This window comes from Chiroxiphia lanceolata, chromosome 5 (assembly GCF_009829145.1).
Source record: "Chiroxiphia lanceolata isolate bChiLan1 chromosome 5, bChiLan1.pri, whole genome shotgun sequence".
Taxonomy (NCBI): Eukaryota; Metazoa; Chordata; class Aves; order Passeriformes; family Pipridae; genus Chiroxiphia; species Chiroxiphia lanceolata.
The window spans coordinates 60472472-60491381 of NC_045641.1; the positions used below are offsets into that span (position 1 = coordinate 60472472).

Consider the following 18910-nt stretch of genomic DNA (forward strand, 5'->3'; position numbering starts at 1 on the left):
ATTTATATTGTAGTTGTTGGAGATGCCCACATGTGAAATAGGCAGTCGTATTTGCTCCTCTGCTATGCGGGTCTGTCAAGCCAGCAGGTCCATAATAAGAGGTTTCATGTTAACATGTGACAATTATGGACTGTATCCAGATCGCTTATTCGATGGAGCAGATGGTCTCCAGGAACCTCCAGTTCCTTGCAGGTACTCCTTGTAGCCATAATGCTGCTTCTTGCAGCCCTAACACCTTCTCTACTATAGGTAATTTCTTTTGAGCAGCTGTCTGAATGGATAGTGGCCAATTCACGAGTCACAGCAATTTATCAAAGACACTCCAATATTGGCAAAATCACTATGATGGTAATACACTGGAGACTGGAACTGCACAGAGCAGTTTAGAATAAACAGCAACCTGCTGAATATGGTATTATTGAAACCATTGAAGCCATTGAACCCAAATTACGTTTAAAGGACATTTGTTATGGAGCTTGACAGATTCCAACCACATAACAGCTCCTGACATATCTTGAGGATAACTGCCACTGAACTAATTATTCCATGTTGATAATGCTTGCATGTGCCCAAAGGACTTGCTGAATCTCAAAATTAAGTGCTCCAAAGCTCCCACTGCCATGGGCATGCTCCATGCATGCAAGGAGGAAGTAAACATTCCCCTTTGCTTTTCTTTTCAAGGTGTTACAGTAATGAGCATAAAGCTGGAAGCAGGGAACCATTTTCCCCTTGGAGTCTTCATACTGATGAACAGACAGCAAACAAAGTAAAAACAAAAAGCTGCCTGGCTTAAATGCAGACTGAGGTAGGCTTTGCATGGTTGAGCTGGTAGCACTGGAGCTAAGAGGTCAGGAAAAGACTGAGCTTTGCCAGGATGAAAACAGGCTGGAGGCTTGCACACAGTAAAAGACAAGTCAGAGATCAAGAAGATCAGAAAAAGATTTAAAAAGAGAAGGTGGTAGTTGCAACCTTGCAAATTAAACAAGAAGCCTCAGGAGGTGAAGAAGTGAGTTCATGAAAGCAAGGTCTAGGAAGGCAGAAAGACAAGGACTGAGACAGGGAGAGGTAAGTGTAGCCACTACAGCCAAGTTTAAAGGAAGACTTAGCTTAAACGATCAGATATCTAAAAAAAAAGGCTGAATTGTATATAACAACCTAGGTCTGCCACCAAGAAAATCACTCTTGACTGGAAAGCAGAGCATACACCTTTCTAGCACTCATGTTAATGACTCATTAATTCATCAGTAGGAAAAAGGATTACTTCCAACACCTGGGAAGGAAAGTACTGTTGATATCAAATGTGGTGGTAACGTTTCCAAGCCCAGCAGCTTATAATACATGTTTCCCTGGATGGTTGGTTTGGTTTTTCTTTCCTTGATGCCCTGCTCTATTCATGGTTTACAGATCACTGCATGACTGGACACATGGCAAGACAGTGGGTGTGATTTACAACAGACCATGACAATTATGTGAAGTAAATGGCACTGCTACACAGACTTCCACCCTATAGACCTTCTTGAACATCACATCACTAGATGTTGGGGCAGGGGTTCCTCATCAGGCTCTGGAGCAGATGTGAGTCATTTTTACACAGGCATTGCTGCCTCAAGCCAAAGACAGGCATCTCCTGGACAGGACATCCTTCAGGGCCATGGCTTCATCACACCATTATAAACCAGATCTTCTGAGTATCCCTGGTTTTACCTGTTGAAAGTGAGCAAGAGGAAGCAAATGTTCTTGGGAGACACACTGCGTGCCTTTCCTCAACTCCCACACTAAGTTACTCTTGAGTTTCCTGAGGACCTGTATTTCTCCATGCAAACCTGCAAAAGTTCATTACATCCATTCTCCAATTAATTAATGAAGATGGTAATGACAGCCCCAGTATCAGTTGCTTAAGAATGCAGTAGTTGCTAGCTGGACTTTTTAACACTGCCCACAGACAGTATTCCTCCAAGCCCAGCTGGCCAGCTCATTTTCCATATACTGCATGGGTCACTTATCCAAACTCTCTCTCCTCAATTTGGCTACAAGAATACTATGAGAAACCATGTCAAAAGCCTTGTTAAACAACATTTTGTGCAGTCCACTTGTCCACAGAATGTGTCATCTCATCATAAGGCCATCAGGTTGGGTAGGTATGATTTACCCTTTGTAAATCCAATCTGACCATTTCAATTTTTTCTTTGCTGCACTTTGGTAGTCATGACTTCAAGGATTGTTCTCTAATCTTCCCAAAGAAAGAGGTCAGGCTGGCTGACCAGTCTCCTGTAGCAATGTGGATCATCTTCTTGTCTTTGAAAATGGATAGCAAATTATATATATGCTTTTTTCACACTTATACAGAACCTTATCCGTGACTCTCTTGGGGGACAAAGACAAGGATGATAGAAGTGGTAGCTTTTCTACTGACAGAGAAATTTTCCTAGAAAGAAATGGGAAGGAGAAGACAGACACTAACAGGAGAGGATGTTGCACACCACATCCTACAGTTCTGTATCTGCCAGGGCTCAGAAGGAACCAGCAGCTCCTAAAGGCAGGGGCCAGGAGCCAAGGGAGATACCACAACTAGCAAGGCAGGGTCCTCACCAGCCAAGGCCCCAAACCTGGGCCCATGAGCAGGGACTGTGGGTGGTGGACATATAGGACCATTACAATCTATTAGTGCTCTCAGAGCCATGACAGAATCCATGGTTTGTACAAAGTAACCCTACCAGAGACGTTCATACTGGAAGTGTTTAAGTACAGGCAACAACCTGACAATGGGCACGCATCACATCTGTGATGGGCACCTTCAGTGCTAGGGAATGCCCTCATGCTCACATCTGTCAGCTCAAGCAACACAGCCCTAGTTTCCACAGAGCATCTTGCCTATCCAAAGCCAAGGGCTTGCTGTAGTATCGTGGCTTCAGACAGCACTATAAGAAGCAGGAGAAATGGCAACTGATTAAGAGCATCTGGAAGTCTTCAGTGCCAGACACATGCAGCAATCATGCAGTAAGTGTAGCACAGGCTACAGGCCAGATCTAAGTGCAAAGTAAAGGCTTTCAAGACAGCTACTGAACTGTACAATAACCAACCAACATAAGAACTAAGCAGAAAGTACATGGCCACTCTATCCCAAAGATCCTAGGCATACCAAAACAGTAGGCACAAGTCACCATGTAAACATCGTCACAGAGCCAAGATTCACTCCTTGGTATATGAGAGGAAGAAGATGTAGCTGTATCCATTGGGACTCAAAACTGACATTCTCACTTACTGGATGCATAAGGTCAGAAGCAAACTTCTCCAAATATTTAGAATATAAACATCATGGGTCACTGGATTCAATAATTTCCTATTGAAAAGAATTCACCCAAGCATTTAAGTCAGCTTCATGTATCATTGTGCAAAACAAAACCCAGACTAAATTCTTGACAGGAACCGTGTGTTGTTTTTACTGGGTACACTTAAGGCTGCAATGAATCTTCCCCAGTGCCGGCAGTATAATACAGGTAACTAAACTCCCATGAAAATGCAAATAAAATCTTCTGAGTTGCCAACATTATTTACAAAATCCTTTAGAGGCAACAATTCCACAGACTAATAGTTTGGCATCCAGCCAGGAAAACAAACAAACAAAAGTCTAAGTTACTAGGACACCTGTGCCAGACGGAATTAAAATCTTCCCAAATAGTTTCCCAGTTTGAGAGAATAAACATACATTTGATGGAAGGTGAGGACTTCTGTCACCCCAAAAAGCCTATTTTTAACTGAGCGTACAGAGAGAGTTGGGATATTGGGATATTATGCTCCACTGGATAATTAGAGATGCCTGCACACATACCTAGTCACCAATGGAGTAGTACTGAAGGCTTGCCAGCCAATTCCCAATTCCAAGTCAGAGCAGGAATGAAAAAAAACATGCTGAAGAAGACAGAACACATTTCTGATGCTTCCCTAACGTGCTGTTAAGATTTCATTAGAAAAGCTTGGGCTTAAGTCCAGTTCTCACTTGCAGCTACTTCCCTTGAACACGGGAGATCCAGCATTTATTTCAAACCTGCTTTTGATCTAAAGGACTATTTTCAATGCCTATTTAACTGCAATAAACACAGCTTGATACTTTTGAACTAAGAAAAAAAAGACAAGGCATAGTCCTCCAAGTTTATTTCAAGTATAAAAGTCATTCAATGAAATATCTACAGGTTTTTCTTTGAGCATAAAGGTTTAACAAGACAGAATCAAGTACCAAATTTCTGAAAAATATTATTTGATTCAAATTTTGAATAATAATGAAAAGGCACTTAAACAAAAGATACCCAGGGACAAATATAACTCTTCTGTCACAGTGAATGTGAAATCAAACATTATCTAACACTTTATAATAAAAGAAATTAATTACAGTCTGTGTAAATGAGCAACATGGTCCAGGACAAGAGTGAATTCAAACTCCCTGCACTTCAACAATAGCACTTTTCTTTCAAGTGTAAAGAAAGCTAGAGAAAGAAAGAAAAACAAGAGAAGTCTTCAGTCAACTAACACTTTATAGCACTGTTTACAGCACTGAGTTAAACTAAGAACTCAATTCAATTTGTACAAGTTCCACAAAACAAATGTAACAAAACTGGGTAGCAGCATAGATACTTCATAAATACCCCTGATCTGTATGCTTGATTTGAGGGCTTTAAAGTTCTATTCCCAGTTTAAAAAAAACAAACAAAGGTTTCTACAAAACAAAAGCCTTTATAGAAGCAAACAATCAGACTAGCACAAGTGGAAAACAGAAGTGTAATGCTGGAAACCCACTGCAATCCCTTTCCAGTAGAAATATCCTTCCACTGCCAGTAATGGAAAATACCACAAGTAAAGTTTTTGAGAATCAGAAAAGAGGCCGTGGCAATTTAAATGAGTTTGATCTTTTTTTTTGGTCAAGATTCAAAAACTCCCCTATCTAAAAAAAAAAAAATTCAGACATGCCTAAAGAAACAGTACATTTAACATCAGCATCTGCAGCACCAAAGCATTATTTGTGCAATAAATACAAAAGAAGATGTCAATTATTCACAAATATGAGGAACATAGGGAGGGAAATTCCCAACACCTACCAAAAAAACTGGTTTTTTACAATATTCCGAAATATGAAGTAAAAAAAAGCATCTTAGCGTTGGCATTTTTTTTCTCAGTGATACTAAGACCTCTGATACAGGAGCGCTATCAAGGTTTTTGCATCTTTTTTTCCAGATACATTTTCCTGTAGGTCTGAAACATCTCTTTTGAGTCCTTGCTTGGAATGTGAAGAGTCTCTCCATCTCCATCCAGGATCTGTATAGCTGTATCAAGTGGAATACTGTCCTCAGCTGCAAGACAGACAAGCAGGTTAAAGCAAGAGTCTGAGCATCAAAGGACTCTACTCCTTCTGCATGGGGTACTTAGGGCCTTCCAGTGTCAAAAAAGATGCCACAAACTTCCTTCCTAGAGCAGCAGGCGCCTCAGATTTAAATCAATCTCCAATGCATCTTTAAGCACAAAATGGCCATTTGGGTGTCTTCGCAACCGAGATTTCTGAAGAATATTAAGAAGGTGTGACGGGAAACGTGCATTTGTGAAACTAAGAGAAGAAGCAAGAGGAAGGGCCAAAAGGATGGCAGAGACCAACAGCCAAGGACACAGGCAACAGCATTAAAAGATGCAGATGTTGCTTGCATCAACACCACAACACAGATATGAGCATGCAAGTCCTCTGCTGACAAGTTAAGAAGCGGATGGCAACATGGCTACAGCATGCTGAATGCACCATTTTGTTTCCTTTCAGATGAGTAGAAAAACGAGACTATAGCTAGAAGATACTTAAAGTAAAGAAGCAAAGACAGTTGGGAGCAACCTCACCCAAGAGGTCTGCAAACAAAGGATGGAACAAGCAAGATTCTGAGATGAAAGATGCTACTATTGTAACAGTTGACTCCTAAAGAGTATAAAAGAGTATAAAAGACCATCCAAAAGCAATTGCCAATCAAATGAAACAAGGAAGATGTAGTAGTGGCCCCACTTTTCCTTTATGTGTCCTACAAAGTAATCTTGACCAGACTACTGGGACACAGGTCTTGGAACTTGTGAGCACAGGTGTATGCGTGGACAGCAGCAACGTACTGTGAAAGTCAGATTAAAAAAAAAAAAAATCACTTTCTGTTTTTTAAAGGCTCACACTGGATTTTGCTACATCACTTCCTACATTTTAAAGTGTGAAAGAGCTAGCTTGGTCTTTACCTACAATTTAAAACTGTACTTGAATATTGTTACCAGTGCTACACTCTAGTCAACAGCACACAGGTATGCAGGAAAATTTTCAACTATCTCCAACAGTATATTCGTACAGCAGTAAAAAGCTCCACAGATCTTTGAAACTCATATGTCTACTCTACAGTATCCATTCAATCAGCAGAACTGTTGCAGAATGATTTAAATTTAGTAGTAGAATGGCTAAGGCTTAGTAGGAGAGTAGGCCTAGAGAGCAGCACTCCAAAGTAGCAGGTTAGCAACTTGTTCGTGAGAATGGAATGTACTGAAGAGGTAGGAACAATAATCAAAGGATTTAACCAAGCATGTATATAACGATTGTTACCTTAGATATAGTAAGGGTCTGCTGAACAGTTTCTATGGGGTTTCTATGGAGTAAGACAACTTAAACAGATTTATGATTAAAAGTAGATGATTACCAATTGTTATCAGTATGAAATATGAGTTTGTATTTGTAACTAAGTGTAACTGCTTACAAGTAAGAACTGCACGTAGATATGTTTGTGTGAGAGTATAAAGCTGTATGAAAAATGAGGGTCTTCGGAATCCTGACTTGGGACGCTAGTCCTCAGGTTCCCGGGCCCTAAATAAAGCACCACATAAACGGCACTCTGTTGGTTTGTGTTTTCGTTACGGGCAACAGAACTAGTAAAGAATAAGTTGGAATCCTTTATTAGGGTTTGCTACTGTAAATGAACACTTAATACCAAGCAAAGACTATTAGCTTAGATTTCAAACTGGATACTCAGAAGTCATTTCACCTGTAGAGATCTCTTCCAGTTTCTTTTGCTTAAGTGGTTCACATTTTAACCAATCTTCTTTTTTACTCTTGACACCTAAAAAGAAAATTTGAAAAAAAAAAAATTGGGGCCTTCCTATATCACAAGTTTTGGTCTCTATTCAGCATCAGGTTTAATATATATACTAGCACATGCAAAAGGAAATTCCCTTTGGGTGTGAAAATGACTGCAAGGGCTGCTATGTGCAAGTTAAGATTTGTTTTATTTAAAGATCAGATACAGAATTTGACATAAATATGCTTCACAATGCACCGTGTAAGATGCTGAAAGATTTGGGACAGGAAAGAAGAGGAGGGAAAAGGGCAGCTTAAAGCAACGATGGCAAAGGTTATGGGGACTTTGTGCAGGATATGTCAGACCTAAGCTCTCTCTCTTCCTCAGTGGCATAAAAGATCCCTCCCTCCACTGTCTGCCCAGCCAGACTTATGTATATCCAGGTGAACACTGAATACAGATCAGATCACCTTTGGTAACTATGCCAAGAGAATCTACTTTCTACAAACAAGCCAAGCTGTCTTCTACAAGTAGGTAGAAGACAAGAAAGCCTCCTCACAAAACTAATCGAAACTGCCATGCTCCAAAGTACTCTAACTTCATTCTGTAAGACTCAGAGAAAATTGAAGGAAAAGTCTCATGTTCTTTTTCAGCTTAACACACAGCTATGGTCTGTCAGAGAACTAGCTATGATATCTCAGCCTTCAGCTTCTAGAGTCTCATGTTTCCACTGTCTGTAGTTTCAGACAACACGAACTGAAAAAAGGAGTACATACTTCTTACTTACAAATTAATAATCAAGATAGCCTCATACCTGCTACAACGACTTTATCTCTTTCCAGGGAATTCTTCACAGTTAAGCTTTCTTCACCAGTGGTTGGATTTCTGAACAGTATGTCTGGACACAGCTTAAACTCAAGTACTTCCTGCTTGCACGGTTTCTCAACTGCTGAGGCAGACGCATCTTTTTTCGAATCACTGTTTTGTGACACTTTGGTCTTCGATGCCAGACGGGTCTGACAGGTGATGTCTCTAATTTGTCAGGTATATGCGTCCTGTGCCGTACGTTTAAATGCACCCCTGTTCAGGTAGTGTTTTTTTGGTTCCTTTGAAGATGCAACTTCAGTCTGTATTTCTTCTATTTATGTATAGCAGGGTTTTTATCAGGAACATTTTCTCAGAGCACTTGTCTTTGTTTTGACCCATCGAGAGTCTTTCTTTGTTAGAAAAGTAGGTTTTGGACATGGGAGAAGATAGAGCCTTTTTCTCTGTAGTTTAAGCACAGAGTGATTGCTAAGGAACTCTTTGGTTTCCAGACATTTTCTCCATTCAATCTTTTAGCTCTGTCAGAATTTATCATGCAATTATGTGCAACTTGCTTAAAATTCTTTGCTTCACATTGTTTCAGTCTTTCATCTTCCACCTTTGCTTTCTTAAGTTCTCTCTTCCCCATCAGGTTTTCCTTCATCTTCCGTTTGTATGGCTGCTCCTGTGAAGGATGAACTTTCACAGATTTATGTGGAGAGTATTTTGTGGTTTTTGACTTAAAGTCTACAGCGCCAAAATTTGAGAACCTTACAGCATCAGCTCGGTAACTATTCAGCTTTTTATGTTTTATTTCTGCTGGTAGTTTGTCTTTCTCTTTGACATGAATTCCTACATCTTGCCCAAGCATCTCCTTTTCTTTACTACACTTCTGTCCTTCAGCTGAATTCTCCTCACAAGTTTTAATATTTTGCCTTTGATTGACTTCAGAGTGCTTAATTTCTGCAGTTTCTGATTTCATAAATTTGTGAATGTGCTTTTTGGATTTCACGGTCAAAGCTGGTTTGGTTTTATCTCTTGAAAATAACTCAGTTTTGAAAACTCTCTCCTTCTTTCCAGATGACTTTGTCATGTTGTCTGCATGTGTGTGGCCAGTTTTCTTGAGCAATTCTTCTGAAACTGTCTGATGTTCTTTTTTGTCAGAATGAAATTCTTTGCTTGGTAGTGGGGTTCCTTTGTCACTTTGCAGCTCTTCCTTCTGGCTGCTGCATTTATACTTATCAGCATCTTGGTCTTCAAAACAATTAAGTGGTCCAGTATTTTCCTGTTTTATTGTAGGTAGTATGTGTTCATTATTGATGTTCAGACTAGGTTTTTCGTTCATTGCAGAGGTGTATATGCAAATATCTTCTTTATTTTTGCTAATACTGGTTGGGATTTCTTCAGAAATTGTCTGGGTTCCCACTGCACAGTGTTTTTTTATTAGGGCATCAGATTTACTGTTGTTTTCTTGTCTCTCTGCAGAGCTACTATTTTCAGCTTTTGAAAGTTGATAATCATTTTTCTCTGAACCAGATGTTCCTGATTTACCGGGACAATGTGACATTTTACATTCTACAGATACACAACCTGTTAATGAACAATCTTCATTTTTTCACTGGAATTTTCTTGTGGGTTTTTTTCCTCTTACACAGACTCTGACTAGGCAAAACACTGCCTTCAGGGCTCTCCTCAGCTGAAGCCTTTTCTGACTGTTGACTCACTGCTCTCTTGTTGTCACTAGAGGGACACTGTTTGTGTTCAGGAAACAGTTCTTGAACCTGATCAGAGCTTAACACTGCAATTTTATCTGATTTACTGGGTCCTTCAAATTAGAATTCTTGTCACAAATTTTAATCTTTCTTTGAGGTTGATTCTCCATCCCTTCAGCCACAGAATGACTTTGTGCTGGTTCTTTTCTTAGCATATCAGCAATTTCAAGGCCATATGGAAACTCTTTCACTAGTTCAGCCAGCTGATTTTTAGGTATTACAAGGTCTTCCTCCAAAAGAGTTTATTTCTTCCTCTGTGCTATTTTTTAGTGGGTATGGAATTTTGTTTACTGTGGTCTCCTGGAACAGTGATGCATTTGTTTCAGCAGTTATGCTGATAGAAGAACCTCGTGAATGCTGAGCTAACTTCTGGTTATATTAGCAAGATTTCTAAGTAATTTTCAGGATGCTTGAAAGATGCCTCAGATGACACGTTTTGTTCTGAGGTAAAAACTACCTTAAGAGGATCTCCACTGCTTTCTTTCTCTAAATGACTCATTGTGCTACCATGCAAAATCTTATCCGCTTTACTCATGTAGCTTGATGATTCTCCCAACATCTTCAGCAGCAAGCTCTCTTTCTGGGGAGTGCTATTGCTCAGCCCATTTTTATGCAAGTCTGGACGTTGTTCCTTTTCCCTTGCATCAGATCCTTTTCCTTCTGATGTATGTGTCTCATACACTGACCTGAAGATGCCTGCTATTTGTGGATTATAAAATTTATCACCTTCTACAAGAGAACATACACTAGAAATACGAAACATCTGATCTTCCAACACAGCTGTGGATGTATCTCCTGTCTCTAACATAGTTTGTTTGTCTTTATGATCTCCTACACCTTCTTGGGAGATTTGACTAGGAAAATTTATGCCCGATTCAGGAAAAGAAATCTTGTTTTGCAATTCAAGTTGCAGATTTTCTCTGGTATCTTGTGCAGATTGACTAACCCTCCTTTGGTTTTCATTATATGAATCATTTCCATTCACACTGGTTTTTACTCTTCTGTTTTCATCACCTAATTTGATCTGTTGCAAATGCGAGTCCACTTGCTGTTCCAGAATACAATCACTGGGTGATGACCAAGCATTTTCTATTGCTCCTTTGTCAGTATTTGCCACATTTAAACCATTTTCCCCCGCTTCTTGCAAGCTACATGTGCTCTCCAAATCAATCACTGGATAGGTTTTATCTTCAGATGTTGGGATTTTGTCTGCTTGCTCACTCTGTGTTCTCTGTTCAGAAAGTACTAAAGGAGAGACAACTGCAACCTGAGGTTCAAAATTTTTTATCAAACTAGAAGTCAGTGTATCAAGTTTTTGTCCTACAGAGGTAGTTGTTATAGGCAACACTGCTTCATCCATACTAACCAGAACATTATTTTGTTCTCTCTTTTTTGTGTTTTGGCTGGAGGGTGAAATCTGATTTGCTGTGGGGCTTTCACTTGACTGGTTTTTTTGCACATTTACAGATTCTGATGAATGCTTCCGCCACAAGCTCAGACATGCAGTTAGCTCTTCCATCGTGTAAGTACAGTTGATCTGTTTACAGGACGTATTTTCAGTAAAAGGCATTTTTTTCTGAGCTACCTCATTCTGGAATTTAGCTTCACCAGATTTAGTTATTTCCGATACAGGAGAGTTTGTGTGAACCACAGATGCCTGCTCACCTTTCAATCTTTCTACGTTCCTCTCACTAGTGTCTCTTTGCAAGCTTCCACCTGAAACAGATGTATCTACCATTTGTTTGTCATTACACAGGAGACTAGTCAGTATTTTATCAGCAGTAGCACCAGCTGTCTTCTCTTTCAATGCATTTGTGCTACTTAATACAAACTGAAGAAACGATGAGTTCTCGGGGTTAATTTGCACACTCTTTGATGCAATTTTGACAGAGCTACCTGCTTGACTAAAACGTGAAGCGTTGTTCAAGGAAACCGCAGTTTCTTGAGAAGAGGCCAAGGCATGAACATCCTGTTGTTCCATGGTGGGAGTGCTCTCAGGATTATTTAACTGAGCTGAGAGTTTGCTCTGAGAGGGAATAGGAGCTAAGCTTGATGGAAGGCTTCCCTGCACCACCTGCGGGTTAGTTTGAGTCCCCTCTAATCTTCTGTTATCAGCATTGGCTAGATTTTTGTCCTTTCTTTCTTCATGTGAAATCTTAAGTGTTTGACTCTCTGTCATCATTGTTTGAGTTGAGGAAGGTGGTACATTTTGTTTGGGCACCCATGGAAGACAATTAGCAGGAGTACACTGATAACCATAGGGAGGAGGGGGAGTGCTGCTGTCATGCTTTGAAGCTGCTAAGAATTTTCTTCTAAAAAGTCTTTCAAGCAGGGGCCAGTTTTTTTAATACGGTACAGCCTCTCAGCGTCCCAAGCTGCTCTGTCCTTTACAATTTTTCTTTCATCTGCTGATGATGAATAAAGTTGAGAATTAACAGGTCCATTCATTAAACTACTGGTCTGGCTTTCTTGAACTGAAGGAGGATCACTCGGTGGCTTTGAAGAAAGGGCTTCTATTTCTTTCACAATATCAAACAGGGCTTCGGGAATGCTAGAGGATGGCACAGTCATTTCATTAAAAGAACCATTTGCTGTCACACTTCCATTTGAACTACAGAAACTCTTAACTGATTGACTGACTTCTCCATATTGCTGCTTCTGACAGTGTTGCTGAATGCTGTTAAAACCAGAAGAATTTTTTTGATCCAGTGGGCTCCTCTGTTGGCTAAGGGTGTATCCATTAGGTATGTTTTGTACTTCCTGTGGTACACCTATTGAAGATTGTACAGCAGCTCTTGGAACACAGTTGGCAGGCAACAAAGATGGTGCAGAACATCCTCTAGGAGCTTGTGATTCCATCTGACTTGGCTGAAATTGTGGGAGCTGTACATTTGTTTCAGCGTTTTGATTCACTGAGTATGAACTTTTGCACTGAGTATTGGACTGAAATATATGGTTTTGGACTTGTTGCCCGGATGTACCAAAAGACACAGAATTATTCTGGGAATGAGTGCTACTTTGATATAATGCTGCAAATCTCACAGAATTTTGCTGCAGTATTTGTGGCTGCGCAGTGTAAGTGTTTGTAGCAGCATACTGAGGTCCCTGATGTACACTCCTCACACTGTTTCCAGGATTCATTTGAGAAGACAGGGGAGGTACATTTCTACAGGAATAACTGTAGGCATTAGAGACTGGCCAAGAAGTCTGAACCATCTCTGCCTGAGAAGGTGACTGCTGAATGGGAGGTTTCTGAGCTGGTACATACATCTGTGGATGTTGTTTAACTGAGAATTTTGACATAAAAAAATTGTTACCAGTCACAGATGCTCCTGGTAAGGTCTGATCAGAAGTTTTGAATCCTTCAGCATTCGCAGGAGGGAAGGCAACTTTGACAGTTGGCAGATACAAAAACTGGTTACTTTCAGCATAAGTGTATGCATTTGTAGAGGAGCTGGCATTTGTCTGAGGAAAGGCATGTCCATTAGAAAGCAACTGAGTGTGATAAGCTCCTTCACTTTGAAGGTTCATATTTGCATTAGCATTCTGGACTGGTCCTCCATTCCAGTCCATCTTCTCTTGATTTCTTTTTCTTCAGGTAAACCCAAAATGCTAAAAAAAAATGCTTAAAAATATTACAACCTTAATCTTTTGATCAAAACCTATTTTGCTTACTAAGAAGTGATTAAGAATGCATTATGAACGAACTGTTGAACTTAAATTGCTAGGTAGGAGAGCAACCCCACTGGCACATCCATGGACATCAATGCTGTCCATGTCCAAGTTGCATAAATTATTTCCCAGAACACTGTTAAGTACAAAAAGAGCAGCAACTAACAACCCTATTGACTGTCTAATGACTAACAAAATCCTCACATTATCCTGCTAATTCTATTATCATTCAACTTTTTAATTTAACAATAGATGGCTATATTTACCTTCTCATCCAAAAACAATGGAAAAACCCCCCAAGCTATTGGGGTATTTGCCCCCCAAGGGCCACAATGAGCAATGCTTAAGAGCTGAGCATGAGAAGCACCAGCAGAATAAAATACAGGCCAGAGTTTTCAGATGAGAAGACCTGATTTCAGTTATACCTTCAAATACAACCAAAAAGATGAAAAAATGAACTTGGGTTTAGAAAAAACCTCTCACAACAATGTGGCCCGCTAGTTTTATTTTAATTTTGAGGAATATAACTCTGCCTCTAGTGAGCTGTAAGGAAAGCTCTCATATTTCTAACACTGTAGCATTAACTTACAGAGCTGGGAGAAGGCATGAAGCATGGAGATGACATCATCACTTCTACTACTGCAGTACACACACCTTCAGGAGGTGACAAAGTGAAGTACTGAGGCCTGAACAACAGGCCCTGAGCCAAAGTTGACCTCTAGATGAACCTTCCAACTAACATTATACTTATCTGTGTATCTCATCATGGCTGGGCTTCGCAGTTTTAGCCACTGAGCAGATACCAGATCCTCCTAATCTGTGTATCTACTCATTGGCTAAAAACTACATATAATGTTAGTGAAATACATAGTATGATAAGACTACGGCTGTGTATCTGCTCATTAACAAAATACATGTGCTTTTTAGTAAGATATATTAGTATCTGCTCATTACTAAATAATATTGTATCTGTTCATTAATGAAATATGTATGATTGTTAGCAAAAATGACATTTCTCTTTCCGTATTCAGAGACTGGTCAAGGCCCTGGAAGTAGATGCCTGGCCTTGTTTAGCAGCAGATGGTCAGGGCTGACTCCCTTGGTTTTCCCCTTGAGCCCTGGGCCAGGCTTGGGTGGAATCAGGAGAAGAAGGAAACAGATGTTTTTCCACACGAGTAGTTATGTAAGCTTGTTATTCAACAGTATAAAAGCTGGACCCTCTCACGGTGAAGATGGAGACCTCACCTACGAGTGGACGCACTGCATAGGATTTCCCAGTTACGGGAATGGTTCTTCAATCCCTTGCTGTGACCGGGATTCCCCAGCTGACGTGCGGATTTGGACAGTGGTAAAGTATTAGGGTAACTGGTGATGTATCCTTCCTAATCACTATAGGCACTCTTTGTAATAATGACTAGGTATATACTGGCCTTAACCTTTTTGCAATTCTTTGCTGTTTTGCACAATAGTAAAATTACACACTTGTTCTGTTGGTGTCTGTGGTCTCGTGCTGCCCCTCGTCTCGTTTGGCAAACACAAGTCACATATCTCTATGTCTCCATGTATTATATTGCAGAATGTACATGTATTACCAACAAGCCCAACTGGGTGAGCATGTTACTCTGCTAAAGTTGTTAGAGACAATGGCTTCAAGCCAACACTTTATTTCAGTCTTCAAATGACAACCTACAAGCATGAATGCAGCCTGCATCTCAACAAGTTCCTCTCAGTATGGTCAAATCCAGTTAGGACATAATAAACACCTCACTTTTGTGCAGGGTATTAGACAGTTTCTCAACAAAATGTTTCATGCCACTTCTCCCAGATCACCCAAGGCTCCTGACTTTCCTTCATGGCCTCTTTTACATTTTAACACTCTTCTGATTTCAAGCTTGGGAATCAGAAGTTTCACTCATATCTAGCCTATAAAAAATAAGACTCAGTGTTACATTTTACAGGTGTTATTTTCAAGATTCAAAGATAGCTCTATCTTCTTCAATCTACTTTTTACCTCCTCTGCTGTAATAGGACACCAATAACAAAAGAAAACCAGAAACAAGGTTACATATGAAATCAGCAAAAAGCAGCAACAGCAGTGTTAAGACAATACTTACAGTGATGTAGGAATCTTAGATGAGACAAACAGGCTTTTGCATCCAACGTAAAGATTTCAGACTGTTACTGTTACACTGGGTATTTCCTGCAAAAATGATCAGAGAATAAAACAACCATGTCCTTGAATTAGATAACTGTTGAAGAAATTTGAGACACATTTTCTAGAAACATGACTAACGGAGACAAACGAGACTAGGATAACAACCAGTAGTAAATGTAAAATCCTTGCTAGAGGAGGAACTTTGACTACATGCAACACACAACTTCTTCAAGAGTAAAATCCCAATTATTGTCACTATCAAAACAATAAAAATGACTACAACCTTGGTTTGTCAATCATCATTATTAGCTGGATTACGAAAAGTAAGTTTGCAATTCTCATCACAACCTTAAAATTCTTAAAGCTTTAATACAATGAAACATGCTACTTTAAATGCGATATTTGGCAGAGAGCGCTGTCTTAGGAAGAACATTTGAGAAGTTCAGTGTCAGCACAAGACTCGGAAAGATAACAAGAAGACTACTGCTCACACATGCCTGCTTACACTCTTTCGGCTGCTACCTTCTCACCTTAACTGCAAGCCTCAGAAATCATCGGCCACGACCTACACAATGAACTGTCAATTTTTGATGGACAGCACATAAAAAGGAATGAAGACATCCCCACTGAGTGTAGAAATAACACCACAACTCTTTAACAAATCTACCTGACCTAAAATGCTTACCCCCCTAGACTTCTCCATCACCATAGTTTTAGGCATGTCTCTGGCCTGTGTCTTATTTAATGTCCCTAATCTCTCTGTGGAGACACCACACAGATATTTGAGGGGATTTGGGTCACCTATATTAAGACCAGCAAGTCCAACTGTTACAGCTGTTCATTCCAGGTAAGAAGGAATAATACACCTGCTAGGTATGGAGAGGTGAAGTTTCCCTTGATCCTGTGGAAAGGAATTAAGTTTGAGCACACCTGAAAGCGAGATCAAGACACAAATGAGGCCAGATGTTGGATTCCAAATAAGTCAACTTTATTTTCTAAAACAAAAGGAGAGGAGAGGAAGGAAGAAGGAAAACATAAAAGTAGGAAAAGCCAAGAGAAATTACTAGAAGGACAGAAAAGGGGTTACCACCACCATGGGCTCAGCACTGGCTTGTAGATTTAGTTCTCCATTGTAGTGAGATCTCCTTCTGGGGAGGGCAAGGAAGACAAACCCATTGACCTGTCCCTACCATTTTTGTGTTGAATTCTCATCTCCCAGTCAGGTACAAAATCAGGGTCCTTTTATACCTCATCAACCATTATTGTGCAAAGTGCTATCAGTGGGACTGTAGTTGAAATTTCTGTTCTTAGTGACCATGTTGTATGGAATATTCTTGGTAGGAGGTTTACTTGGTAGTAGTTGTATAAAACACTTCCTGGTATCAAGCCAAAGAATGAGACCACACAGCTTGTACCCCACTTCACATTCCTCCTTGACTCCATGGCAACACAACCTGACCTCCATCTGGCTTCCATGATCATCATGGGCCCCATCACATATTGAGCTTTGCATTTTCTTCACTGTTTTATGCTTTCAACACTTCTCACATACCCCTTTCTAGGACTGCGTATGGAGATTCCTCCCTTGGGGACACCTCCAAGGTTACTCCTCGAGGCTGAGCGAAAGAGTTATGCCCACAGGCATATGACTGAGCAATATCAATCTCTGCTCAATCATTTTGCTAGCTTTATTATTGTTGCTTCAATATATAATGCACTGCAATTATAGTTACCTATCTAGACTGTGTAGTAACTAATTCTAAGTCCTTTAATCTAACCAGCCTTATCATCAATATCATCAGTATTACCACCTGTTCAATCTGTTTAGATGTAAAGAGGCAAGGTTTGCCTTGGTCCAAGAATGTGGAGAGGAACTAGGTTCTAAACATTCCCACAAGTGAGATTAAGGTACAAATGAGGCCAAATATTGGATTCCAAAACAATAATTCAACTTTATTTTCTAACAAAAAGAGCAGAGGAAAAGAAGGAAAATAGAAAAGTAGGAAAAAGCCAAGAGCACCTTCTAGAAGCACAGAAAAGGAGTTACCACCACCATGGGCTTTGCGCTGGCTTGCAGAGTCAGTCCTTGGTCTCCTCACAGTCGTCTTCTCTGGTCTTCTTTTGTGATTTCTTGCCCTGTAGTCTTTGACAGCAAGCAAACCAGAAGGCAAAGTGGCAGCAGCTCCTCCAGCAGCAGCCCTCCGTGCCACATTAGGCACTGCCTAAGTGTCCTCATATCTTGTATGAAATTCAACAGAAACATGAGTAACAGTATTTTAATTAAAGAGCAGGTAGCCTCTGAATGCCCATTGGCTGGTTCCCCAATAAATACCTCATTTGAGAAGGTGAGTCCTTGCCATGTAGCATTTCTCTGACGGCACTGGACACTTTTTATTTAAGGCAATGTTTTTGTAACAATTTTTTATTAACGGAATGGATTTCTTGATAAAAATACCTAATTTTTAGCTGTTTTAATTAAAACAACTACTTTTTGATTACAGCAACCTGCCTCCAGCAGGTTTTCAACTAAAGCAACTTGCCTCCTCTAGCTTGCTTCTTGCAGTCTTTAAAGTAGCTCGCCTTTTTGCAGTCTTTAATTAAGGCAGCTCAGCTTTTGCAGTTTTTCAGTAAAGGCTTTTTGGTTTCATGCCTGAGACAACGACAAAAAACTTTTTACCTTTTATCAGTTCTTTACATCACCATAAAAAAAAAAAAAGAACAATTTTTCCATATTGGTTTGCCTTCCCTGAGCCTGTGGGATGAAGTTGTATAAAGTTACAATTACACTGTATAATTTTTTAGACATAAACCTTTGACTAAGTCTGGGGCTGGAACTAGATCCAGCCACACCCAGACTCCTCTCTGAGAAGGAATTTAGAAAAGAAGGGGGCATTTTCTGCACCCTATGACTCAATAGGAGGAGCAACATGATAAACCTTGTCAAAAGCTTCCACTCTGCTCATGACAGCTACCAAGGCACAAATACTGCAGTCTCAAGAGCTGCCAAAGTAATCAATACCAATTACCTTTCCTCTTATCTATGCATAGACAGTTTGGACATTGAAGACATTCTTCCAGTGTCCCACCAACTAGGACTACCAAGATCACTTTGATTGTACTTGGAATGGCATTCCTTATACCTCTACCCATTTATCTCAAGGCTGTGGCTACAGTCCTACTAAGGACTAAGATAACATGAGCAATATTAGCTGAAATTTCTCCCACTCCTGATGTCTCTCACCACAGTATATTGATGACTTTCCTAGCAGATACAGATGGGTATCTTGCACAAGATACGATCCCAAATTTCAGCCCTCAAAGAACGTTATATTCTTCCTGGTGAATGCCAGGGTCCTGACCAGAAAGTAAGGTGTTTGGGTTATTTTTAAAGGAGTCTTCTTGCATGCCAGTACCAAAGGTATTTCTGAAAGTGT

The 18910-nt window shown here is 40.1% G+C and overlaps 1 protein-coding gene across 1 annotated transcript; it reads right to left on the reverse strand.

The window, feature by feature from the left end:
• Positions 1-4135: 4135 nt before the first annotated feature.
• RESF1 (retroelement silencing factor 1) lies at positions 4136-16473 on the reverse strand. The gene is given in 17 exon segments (XM_032688126.1): positions 4136-5342; positions 7041-7115; positions 7888-8073; positions 8076-8116; positions 8118-8184; positions 8187-8204; positions 8207-8340; positions 8342-9493; positions 9495-9687; positions 9690-9862; positions 9864-9916; positions 9918-9961; positions 9964-10028; positions 10030-11986; positions 11989-13261; positions 15436-15521; positions 16407-16473. Coding segments are annotated over 15 exon segments (5535 nt in total). The 5' UTR covers positions 13223-13261; positions 15436-15521; positions 16407-16473; the 3' UTR covers positions 4136-5199.
• Positions 16474-18910: the final 2437 nt, after the last annotated feature.